The sequence below is a fragment of the Barbus barbus genome (genome assembly GCF_936440315.1).
Source record: "Barbus barbus genome assembly, chromosome: 24".
Taxonomy (NCBI): Eukaryota; Metazoa; Chordata; class Actinopteri; order Cypriniformes; family Cyprinidae; genus Barbus; species Barbus barbus.
Window position 1 is genome coordinate 25,725,658 of NC_136752.1, and position 12,247 is coordinate 25,737,904.

Consider the following 12,247-nt stretch of genomic DNA (forward strand, 5'->3'; position numbering starts at 1 on the left):
CATAATGACCTTCAAAACGTTGAAGTTCTTTAAAAATGTCCATTAAAATGGTATATAAAGACAGATGTTTAAAATACCTGTTATGTTTGATTGCATCCACATTTAACAAAATATGCCATTAAAAATGCTGCGTTCTGTCTTTTTTTGATTTGCAGGCGATGGAGAGGCAAGTTGAACATTTCTAAACATTCCTGTGATGAATAGAGGGGCTTTCAGAGACTAAATTGATCGGAGACTCTTTTGATACAAGAGGGAGAGGCCGGCGTTCTGAGCCAAGTCCTTAACGTGGAGCAGGTCTGGACGCCTCGGTCTCAAATAACAGCAGGAAGGGAAAAAAGTAAAGGTGCAGACATTAGAAACAAAGGCGACCTTGGTGCTATCATCTCAGGTACCTGAAACCGAACCAGTCTACAGAACCAAACACAAAAACTCCTGGAGGTTTCCTTTTTATTCGTTTCGTTTTTGTAAGCTCACATACATGCCAGTTGCCGACGATCATTCTTGGTGCTATTGGGTGCTATTGTTTTTTTCTTTTGTTGTCGTCTGCTGCTGCTTGTTCTCATAGATAGGCAAACAAAACACAAAAAAGTACAAAATAAAAGATTGTGTGATGTCACAAAGCAACCTCAGCCTCCGTCTACTGGAAGCAAACACATACACACAGATTCTCACCAGCAGTGGCAAACTGTATACAGACGGCGTGAGTCAGCTGGTCATTTACTGTGGAAATAAACTACATCGCCCTCTTTCTACATCCACCCTGTCACCCTCTGTCACCATTGGGATTATCAACACTTTTTAGCCACATAGAGATACTCTTGCTGGAAAAAATAACAGGTTTTTGTAGGGACGTCTAGAGTTGTTTTCTACTTGGTGTTAATTGTAAGATTTGCTAGGCCTCGGTAGTGTAAGCCAACCTTGTGACAAATGAGACTGTTCTCCTTATTTAGACTATAATGTTTGCAGAAAAACAGACAGATTTTGGTTCAAATTGACCTTTAGGAGAGGAATGGCATTATTTTAGACCCATCGCATATTTCCCCCCCCTTGGAGTAGTTGAATTTTTTGGCTTTTTTTCTGGTTCAACTTGATTTACGAGTAGATATCTGGAGATTGCACTGCCTAGCATGTGCCTTAACCTTTCAAATAGGCTAAAACATAACTGAATATTGATTATCAATGTTAATGGACAAGCCACGGTGCTACAAACCGATAAAAATGTGTGACGTATGTTGTAGTTAACTGTTTGCCAATCTCTTCTCGAGTCACCGAGCAACATCTTCATGGTTTGTGAGTCGGGTTGCTCTATCATACATTATTGTGGCTTTCTTTTGCTATTTGTTTTTGTAAAATAAGTGATGTTTTGGAAGTTAAAATGGCAGTCTAGGCAGTGCTGAATTTTTGAACAGCATTTTATGTAAAATTTTTTTTTTTTTTTTTTTTTTTTATATTTTTTGTTTGACTTTTAGTGTTTCTATTGTGTTCACTTGTACTGTCTAATATTGTTAGCTGTCGCATTAATAACTTGATTTCTGTCAATTTTGGCATTGTCTAAGTAACATTATCCAAGCTCTCCCTCTCACGCTTTCATTAACTCCGCTTTCATCGCTTTAAAAAGAACGTTGATCCAAGTCCAAGAGTCTTCGCGACCTTGTCTAGGATTCGGTGCTATAAAAAGAGGAAAAAAAAAACACTTTTTAAGACATATGCAAAAGAAAGGACAAAAAAAAAAAAAAACTAGCTGTTAGCTTTGGACTACTGCAGTGTGTGTGAGAGACAGAACCGCAGCTACCTCAGCAAGTTGTTTTCATGCGAAGAGACAAAAGTAATGACCTGTTTACTTACAAACAGTATTTGTTGACCTCTGTAATATCACTGCGCCCTTCAGAAATTTAAGCTAAGGTACTGGATCACCTCTGCGACATGAGCGCGTCATGTGGCTGCTGCAGTAATCCTCGGGTTTGTTTCATTTTTTGGGGGTTGTTCTGCGTTTGAGCCAAGAAAAGAAATGGCATTGTAATATCGCTGAAATGTTATATACAGTATATTTCAGTTTTTTTTTCTACATGTGCATCCCATGATTTAGTTTATTGGCCATGTTTGTGAAACGCTTGCTTTTTTCAGTCCATTTCATGATCGTTTTTGATTTCGCAGTCACATTTTCCTCCATGCTATTGCCTGTCCATTTGTTATTTATTAAATTATCAAACGTCGTCACATGCTCCACATTTTGTTCAACCGAAACTAATTGGAAAAGTTGTTACATGAAATTTGTGCCGAGACACGATGTAGCATATTTTTGTAGCAGGTGTTGCACGACGTTCAGAAACGGGGTTTACTGGTCTCAGGTCTCTGCTACATTAATATTTATTCCATAAGGGCGGAGATGATGGTGGTTATGCTTTAATTTTTTTTTAATTACCGTAGAGGATGAGGGGGAGGTTCATGAGGCTAATGTGCATTTTCGGGTCCCTCTTCGTCACCTGTAGTACCATCGACATGCTTAACTGGTGTAGAGTTGAAGAAACTACTGTAATGCTGACCACTTGTGCTTCTCATAAATTTATCTGGGCAAAAATACGCTTTAGTTGATGCCAATTCATATAGCCTAAGACATACCCTATTTTGCATAGCATAATGTAATTGGCCCTAAATCGAAAAATCAAATCTAGGTCAGTATGTAATGTGTAAAATGAAATTTCACATTTAGAAGCACCACTAATATATTTTTTTGAAAATTAACTCTTAAATCCTGCATTAAAAATTTTACAGTGTGGGCATGAAAGTCTATGTAGTTCTATGTGTTTTGACTACAAGTTAAAGTTCATTACCTTTAGTTGACCGGAGTCTAATTCAGATTATTTGACTGAGGGTAGGAAGTCCATAGAACAATAGCATTTTGCTTAAGGTAGGTAAATAAAACCCACTAAACTCAGTTGTTTTTTGTGTAAAAGTCCAGGAGTTTCTCAAGTCAGTGCTCAGTGTTGTTGCTTTTTGCTTGTTTTTTTTTAAGCTAATCCTATTTAATCAGTAGATTTATACCCCCTTAATGATTAACAAGGTTGAGGCAATTTTATTTTTACCAGAATTTGTGTCCCTTTTTACTACTACGAAGCAAATCAAAACCACACATTGTTCTGTCCTTCCCTGCAGTCCTCCTTTTGTGAAATGATATATTTACTGTAATTTCTGAAATAAACTGCTGTGATATACTTGAATAAAAGGTGCAAATTGAAGTCGCTCTGGTGTTTCAATCTGGGTCCTGTCTTTTGTAATAAGGGTTACGGCACATTTTGGATAGTGTGCTGCGTTCCTAAATTGGAAATTTTAAATGGCATATAGCAAGCTGTTCTGGATGAGTGCAAGCTTGACCAATAAAAAAATTAATTCACAAATAACTTGCATTTGTTGAATTAAACCATTCAGTGTTGGCGCTACACTTAACGTTCCTCCAAATATATACATTTTTAATGGCTTCATTCATCAGTTAAATGTTATGGAAAATACAGAACTTTCTATAATTAATAGGCATTCATTCAATGAGTAAAACATCTTACCAATTAGCCAAAAATGGTGACAGATGAATGAACAAATGATTGAAATGTAAATAAACAGTCAATTTGTTTCTTTAGAATTCTGGATATGTATTTCAGCATTAATAACGTAAATTGTTCTGGTAGGGTGCAGATTTACAGACTTGGTCCAATCCATTGATTTTTTTTTTTTTTTTTTTCCTAAAAACATTTATACACAATTTTCATTGTTTTTTAAAATATACATATCTTCCCTATAATACAAAGTTTCTCCATCCATCTTGCTCCATCTGTATTCTGCCATGGCTGCAGGCTCGTGGATTGGAATAAAACACGAGGATAATACCCACAAAGAAAAGGTGGAATGATTTACACAGAACAAAATTAAATGAAACTCCTCTGGGCATCACAGGTTCTGGTATTTTGTGCTTTGGAGTTCAAGAGGGCCTTCATTCAATCCCGGCTCTCTGCAGTGCTGACCCTCGCTGGAGGGCGACATGACTAGCATCGACGTCCTTTGGCTTCTTGCAGAAGTCCCTTCATGATGCAACTGATCTTTATATATGACACACAATCCCATGTCATCTCATGAAATGACTACCAATGAAAAAACGTGGTTTGACAAATCTTATCAAAGAAACGATGTGGGAGAAGAACAACTCAAACATTGAAAGGGGAGTCAAAAAAAAAAATGCATTTGGCTGACCTAGAATACCGTTCCAATGGCACGACACCTGGGGGGGAACTACGCTACGGATCCCTTGCTAAATCTTGACCACGACGGTCCGACCGCGTTCCACCCAGGTTGGCTGGTTGGAGCTCGATGGGCTGGTTTAGGCCAGTTCGTGACATTAGAGAAGTCCAGAGCCGAGCTTGTTATCAGCCGCTCTGAATGTACTTCTTTATAACCACGCATCCGTGTCTGAAAAGCGGACACGGCAGATTCTGCAGCAGCGTCCACGTGTTCGTGCAAGAGTCGAAGGTCTCCATGTTGCCCAGCGCCGGTCCCTCGCTGCTCACGATTCCTCCCGTTGCATAGATCTTGCCGTCTAGGATCGCCGCGCTGGGGGAGAAACAACAAGAGACCATTTGTAATCGTTTATTGCATCGTGTAGCGCAATCTACTGTTCATTACCAACCTGCAGAACTGCCTGGAGTGATTCATGTTGGGGCCGGCTTTGATGTTGCCCTTGTCTGGGTCATAGATAGTGGTGGCTCGGGCGTAGGCTCCTCCCAGGATGAAGATAAAACCATTGAGGCTCACAGCGGGAGCGTATTTGTTATCTAAATAATCCCGAAAGGAGCACAGGAGGAAAGAGAACAACAGATAGAAGTTACTTCTTTGATGTATGTTGATGAATATTTGCCGTGGAATAAAGGTGCTGTTTTGGCGTTATCTTACACATTGGGCTCAATGCAAGATGTGTGGTGCTTTTTGGAGCTATGAGTAAATCACACAGCTTCTGGGATGCCTACATCCTTATCGGCGCGACTTGTAATGTTCTTTCGGGAAGATTCTAGTGGAACGTTGGATAATTAATGAGGTAGATTACAGAGTACGGTACGATTGCGTCAGTCCACAGTCTTTCGAAATCGTGTTTGAAGCACCATTCGTAATGCATTTATGATTTTCCCAGCCTGTTTCCTGCCACATTCCATTTCCCACGTCCCTGTATCCTTTACGCTTTACGTTATTAAGCAGAGAATGACAAATAACGGCAAACAGATATGGCGCCCGTTTCGTCTAATGATTCCACACAGAGGAAATTACCTCTGTAATATCCAAAGACCCTTCACAACGTGACAGGTTTTACTCACTCTATCCTTCTTCACACGGGGTAAATGGCCAAGAAACAGAAATAATCGCATCTTTTCATGAGCGGGCAAATGACTGACAGCCTGACGCACGGTCGTGAACACGGAAAAGGTCGTTGAGCCGAATGCAAGAGAGAGGCTATCAGCCTTCGCTTTTTCTGACAGAGAAATAGTCTCCCAAACGATTACAGCTGAGCCAATTTATTACACCTATGAATTATTCACGTGGCTGCGTTCAAGGTTTTGTTTTGTGGTTTTTTCCCTCGCACCTTCGACTGACGCTTGAGAAGCCGTGCACAGAAGCAATCTGTAAAACAGCGGCTGGATTTAATGGTTGAAAAGGAAGTGCGCTCGGCGGCGTGACTGCCAGGTGCTTCTCATTAAAACACCCCACTGCTCGACTTTGAGTGACGGTCCAGATAACGCCCTCTTTTTCATAGCACTCCAGTCACAGCAAGCGTTGTCGAATTTATCGGCGGCATAACCCAGGGGGAGGCGTCATCTTCTGTAGCAAGAGCTCACTTCACATTCAGCCTCCCCGAGTGCTTTGTTTGCATCACGATTTGAGTTGATTTGCGGTTTGAGTTGCCTGCACCATAGGATCAGCTCCGTTAAGTCCTAATCTCACCCTACGCAATGCTCTGTTTATCTGTTTGTTGTCTCGTTCTCAAACCCAACGCTGATGCTATCAGCAGAGCTCATTGTTGGGTTTGGCCAACGTTTTCGCTACTCGAGGGGCTCGAGTGTGATGCCAAAGCTTGGTCTGCTTCTTTGATGCTGAATTCTCACCACCGGCAAGACGTCTCAAGGTTTCGATCAAATGGGGCACCTGTATCTGGCACAATGGAGACATGAGAGATTCAGCTTTTTGAGAGCAAAACAAGACAACAACAGTTCACGCCACCAATTTGCAGAGGTGTTTCGCTCAATTTTCGAGAGAGGTGAAATGCAGCAGAGAAAAGCTATTAGAAGCGAAAGAAAGGGGAAAGGAGTTGTTTGAATAGCAGAGAGTTGGGGTGAGAACGCCAGCAATAACCTTCCCTCTGCAATAAACCAGTTGAAGCGTTTTAAGCGAGACTACTTCAGTCAAACCCATCTCACACCCTGACGGATGTCTCAATGTAGCGCCTGGCCAATTGACATGCTTTAAATGTGTTTTATAAACACTGGCTACCCTTAGTTTCGAGACTGAGGGATGTCTGTCGACGAGGCGGCCCGACACGGTCTGACTGAGCGCTAACAGAGTCCAGCGCTGAGCGCTCGTCGAGTGGCTGGGAGCCAGTTCAGTGATAACTCATCAGACTGTCCAGAGGCTCCCTGAATCACTTTTTAATGTGCCTGTACTCTAAAGACGCCCTGCAATCTTGTGTAATTTGTACAAGCAATTGTTTGCAATCAATTCCCCACCGTCCACGTGGCTTCATGCACTTCCAGTGGCACGTTGCCTGCTCGCCCTTCACTGACAGCTTGTCTTGTTGGCACTGGCTGAACTAGTGTTTGCTCAGTAGTGTTTACTACTGACTGCAGGTCTTCAAACAGCACGATCACACAGGGACCTTGAAGAAATGAACCTGTTAAAAGCCTTGAGCGTAAGGCCATCGCCTCTGTGAACAAGGCAGAGGAAATATGCAACGGTGGATTGTCAATCATTCTGGGTATAAAAAATAAAAAAAGGACCAAACTTCTAACTGTGCCAGGAAAGTGGTAGTCTTACTCCTAAAAAATCATTCCATGTTCAAATACCATGCTAGTATTTATTGCAAGAGTGATATATTATTATAATTTATATAAATAAATGATCACTGGTAATGTAGAGATACACACAGTTAGGTAAGAAGGTAAAAAAATGCATTAGTATTTGAAGTAACATAAATGGGTTTTTACAGCACTCATTATCAATAAATATATAATAGAAATATTTAAATATATATTATTAATTGTATTACTTAATATATAAATATAAATAAACTACATTAAATTATTGGAACGTTAAAAATGTATTGGTATTTGAAATAACGTGAACCAAGATCAATAAATATTTTTGTCCATTACTGTTTAATATTAGATATCATGAACGTTTTTTTAAACAGCAGTTATAAATTAATACTTTTTTTTTTATATGACCAAGAAATGTTATATAAAATGTGTAATATAATGTTTAATATTATATATTTTATTATTTAAATGTTCTAATATTTAAATAATATCTGACCCTGGACCACAAAACCAGTCATAATCATCATCTGAGAGCTTTCCATTGATTCATGGTTAGGATAGGACAATATTTGGCTGAGATACAATTATCTGGAATCTGAAAAATCTAAATATTGAGAAAAATTGCGTTTAAAGTCGTCCAAATTAAGTTCATAGCAATGCATATTACATATCAAAAATTAAGTTTTGATATATTTACAGTAGGAAATTTACTAAATATCTTCATTGAACATGATCTTTACATAATGCCCTAATGATTTTTGGCATAAATGAAAAATCAGTCATTTTGACCCATACACTGTATTTTTGGCTATTGCTACAAATAAACCCCAGCGACCTAAGACTGGTTTTGTGCTCCAGGGTCACATATATAAATAAAAATACAATTGCAACTTGATTATTGTTTCACTTTTGCTACTGCATTAACTAAATATTAAAATATAGAACCTTACTGTAATGTCTTACTGACGCATCTTCAGTGCAAGTGGAAAGTCTAATCTGGTTTAATTTTAGTTAGTAATTTTACTGCTTTTCAAAACAGTGCACTTACAACTTCACCTATAAATACCTGCTAGAAGGTTGATTAAACATGACTGTTCTGCACAAAGGTAAAAGTGGAAATTTAATGACTATGAATATGACTGTATGAACAATCATTACAAGTAAAGATGGATCACATGAAAGACTCTTTATATACAAATAAAGAGATTATTCTTCCTGTTTATCTAGTTCTACGTACTGAATGCAACTTAATTCAATTACCAAGTTAATTTAGTTTATGAAATGGCTTTTATGATGCCATAGCACAGCAATCATTGAGCTAATTGAAGCCTGAAAACCTCCTACTGCAAGTAAAGATGGTGAGTCCCAATCTGCCATATCAGTCCTGCTGTTCTTCTGCTACGATTGAGCCCCTGAGCAAAGCAAACAACCCCATAAAAGCCTTTCACCATGGCAAACCACAAATACTCAACCACCTCCTGGCGCCATATTGACAAATACATGTTTTTAAATCGTCTTTGGGTGGAAATTTCAATGCACAAATGAACAATTTTCATTTTCCATTAACAAACTGGTGTTCAAACGAAGTTCCTACCGATCATGGGGGACTCTATAAAGCTCCAGGTGTTGGTCTGAGGGACGTAAGACTGCAAAACACCAGCCGAGCGTCCGGCCTCGTTCACACCGCCGAACACATAGATCTTCCCTCCGCACACGGTGGCAGCCGCCGAATGAACGGGCTTGGGGAGCGGAGACACGGTCTCCCACTGATTCGTGATGGTGTCGTACCTGAAGAAAACACAAGAGAGACTTAGTTTAGTTCCAAATGCAACAGAAACTTCTCTTAGTGCTCAGCCGCTCCTAATTGCTCTGAATGACGACTGAGAGAACTCCACCAGCGGCTGTCCGTGTTCATCTGTCTCCTGTCGGCCGAACGTCACCCAAAAGGTCAAGCGAACAGCTGAGTCAGCTTGAGGCAAACTCGGAGAACGCCTCGAGTATAAGGAAATGCTTTGATTAAGCATGTATTAATCAATCAAACACGTGAGGACACGGAACACAATTATGAAGAGAACTGATTACTAACCCCAAATACTCTCTGTATGATAAATGCATGAACGGCTTTGCCAATATTTCAATTCACTGCAGGCAACATTAGCGGAGGTATAAAGATGATGAGAAAAGGAATATAGCAGGAAGGAGGAGAAGCCTCGGGCTACAAATACATTAGCAACAGCTAGCACAAATCGAGTGAGACGCCGCAGCCATCAAATAACGCAAAAATGCTAAAAGTAATGACAAGTGACTCGACTAGCCGAGTTTACCTTTGATAAGTTGACACTTGAATAAGATCGCCATCTCTGCTGTTTTGACACTACAAACGACTTTTTTGCAGTTTATTTCATCAGTCTTATTTATTGAGTGTAATTTACTGTTGTAGCTGCTCAATATATGTCTGTACTATTGTTTCCTTACTCCTTTACTTTCCTGCAATGGGATATTAAAATAATAATCAACTTTGACTCCATGAATTTAGTCACTATTTTTACGGTATAGTTTTACAGCTGGCTGCACAAATCCATATCTTCCATTGTTAGAATTATAAGGAATGTTTGACAGATTATTATATATCATAGATTTAGCCAAGTATGAAAAGTAGCTATCTTAAAATACATCAAATTTCATTTTAAGCCCTTAAAGGGGGATTTTGCCCTGTTCAACCCTGCAACTTGACCTCAAATAGAATTAAAAACAGTAGGATTTATTTTATTGTATTTAATTTTGAAATAAGTGTCATATTTCAGATACATTTTGATATTTAACAGTAATGTTATGTTTTTAAAATTGCAATTAATTCACCAATAACACAACATAATAAATTTATTAATTAATACAAATATTTAGGTGTTCATTTTTACACAAACAGTAATGCTGAAATTATATTCAATAATATTTTGTTATATTATAAATTATTCATTATTCAGTTTGACTTTATGAGGATTGATGATCACCTTAAGCACCTTAATCCATTAAAAATGTGTTAAAAAAAAAAAAAGAGCAGAAAATCAGCATAATGTTTTTTAAAAGACTGGAGTAATGATGCTGAAAATTCAGCTTTGCATAACAGAAATAAATTACATTTTTAAAATATGCTCAAATAGAAAAGAGTTATATTAAATTGTAATTACATTTCACAATAATAGTATTTTTATACAATTTTATTTTTTTAAATCAAATAAATGCAGCATTGGTTAATGTAAGAGACTTCTTTCAAAAATGTACAAAAAAAAAAATCTTAATGACCCCAAACTTTTGAGCAGCAGTGTAATTTTTTCTTTCCATCAATAAAAATGAATGAATGAATTTAAAATAAAATAAAATAAATAATAAAGGCCTTTTCTTTTTATCTTGTTCGGATTTTTTGATGAAAAGATTATTTTCATCAAGTTAGTTATTTAAAATATAAATCACTTGTAACTTTATAAACTTACTATTCTCATCAATTCAATTAATCCTAGCTGAATAAAAGCAATAATTTCTTTAAAGTAGAAAAAATCATTCTTACTGACCCCAAATGTTTGAACATTAGTGTACATTGTTCAAGTATAGTCCAAGTGATTGCAAGTTTCAAAAACTGACCTTTCTAGAGGCTACTGAGAAGGGAATGAAATGAGAGTGAATAAGGTATGGAGCACATAATAATGGATATTACCCAGTCGGATCTCATCAGCGCTCCTGTAATTATAAGAGCTGCTGTACTGTGACCCACATTCACACCAGAGCCAGAGGGAGGGGAGGAGTCTCTGACTGGCTGCTTTGATAACCTGTGTCTGCAGGGAGCCAATGAGCAGTGCCGTATCTACCATTGAGGACACCGAGATCATGTCCTCGGTATTTTTTCCCGAAATTTCAAATTAGTCAATCCAGCAGTGATGATCAATGCCAAACACAGAACCCGGTCCGTGTCCGAATCCATATATGTCGTCTGTATTTTCTCCCAATTAAATTCACATTCTCCGTCTAATCTCTCAGGTGAAATCTCCGCCTCTATCTGTCTTTGCAGGCAGCGGCACTTGACGTCACGTTACCTAGGCTACAGATTCAGAGAGGCGGGAAAGCCGTATGTTTTTTCACGTAAGCTAGTTATCGTAGTGTGGTCTTGAGCGAAATGCAGACATGAAGAGGAACTTGCATCAAACTAAATTAAGTTTTAAAAAGCCAACAACAGAAGGGCAGGGAAAGAGTAGGAGAGAAGGTGAGCCTGTGTGTGTCAGTGGCAGACTGTTCAGCACTGTCAAGCGCTAAGTTTCATTTGTCATTAGAATCCACTGATCTATAATAGAGAACTGGATAGCTCATGACGTCATAATGAAGTGAAGCCACCGCACCGGTGTGTGTGTGTGTGTGTGTGTGTGGGGGGGGGTTAGAAAAAATGACCTCGGTATTTGAAAAATCCTGGCTATGGCCCTGCCAATGAGATCAGCCGGAGGAGGATGTGATGAGGGCTGTTAGGACACATGAATAGAAAATCTCCTCACGTTCGCTCTGATAAAGCCAGAGAATGCTACTTCGGAGCTCCCGTCTGACCTTATCGTTCCTCCCGTCCTTATCTGCCGTCCCTCTCAGGTATATCCTCGCGACACCATTGCGGTCAAGGGTCAAGTTCATTGCGCTTGCCGAGCCAGCGGCGTAAACACGCTCAGCTGGAATCCATACGTCTAGGGCGTCTGCGGCCTCTCATTATTTGAGGGATTTCTACAGCATTAAGCAAATGATCTGTGCTAGATTTAACAGCATAAACCTCTCCAGTGCTGGATGCTTCCTACGCACACCTGCAACTTACAAATGAAACTGTTTGTTAATGCACCAAGATAACAAGAGTTCATTAGTCTGTTCACTGTGATTGTTATTACAAACTAAACATCCTCAATGGCCGAGTCATTGCGAGCAACCACACAGAGCACCTGCAGAACTGCATAACAACACCCTAAGATCTGTGTTACTTTAGTATTATTTATATACTATTTTGAGATTTATTACAAGTTTTCTTTAAGCATTAGCTTTTATTTTGTTGTCATTTCTTTTTAGATTTGATTTAGTTTCAATAATTGATTTATTAATTTAGTTTTAATAATTTGAGTGCTAACTCAATTAGTTTTGAATTTTCACTCAATTTTTGTTTT

At 38.7% G+C, this 12,247-nt stretch overlaps 2 protein-coding genes across 4 annotated transcripts in view; one reads left to right on the forward strand and one right to left on the reverse strand.

The window, feature by feature from the left end:
• The window catches only part of LOC306843718 (ATPase family AAA domain-containing protein 2B-like), a 105,982-nt gene extending 102,730 nt beyond the window's left edge, over nucleotides 1-3,252 (forward strand). For all 3 annotated transcript variants that reach the window (XM_079375354.1, XM_079375356.1, XM_079375355.1), the window contains exon 28: nucleotides 156-3,252. In XM_079375354.1, the coding sequence (XP_079231480.1) occupies nucleotides 156-185 (30 nt within the window). In that variant the 3' untranslated portion in view covers nucleotides 186-3,252. The remainder of the gene's footprint in view (nucleotides 1-155) is intronic.
• A 481-nt stretch (nucleotides 3,253-3,733) lies between these two features.
• LOC306844292 (kelch-like protein 29) overlaps nucleotides 3,734-12,247 on the reverse strand; it is a 225,573-nt gene continuing 217,059 nt past the window's right edge. The window contains exons 11-13 of the mRNA XM_079376299.1: nucleotides 8,659-8,852; nucleotides 4,673-4,817; nucleotides 3,734-4,596 (exon numbers count right to left, since the gene is read on the reverse strand). Of these exons, the coding sequence (XP_079232425.1) occupies nucleotides 4,413-4,596; nucleotides 4,673-4,817; nucleotides 8,659-8,852 (523 nt within the window). The 3' untranslated portion in view covers nucleotides 3,734-4,412. The remainder of the gene's footprint in view (nucleotides 4,597-4,672; nucleotides 4,818-8,658; nucleotides 8,853-12,247) is intronic.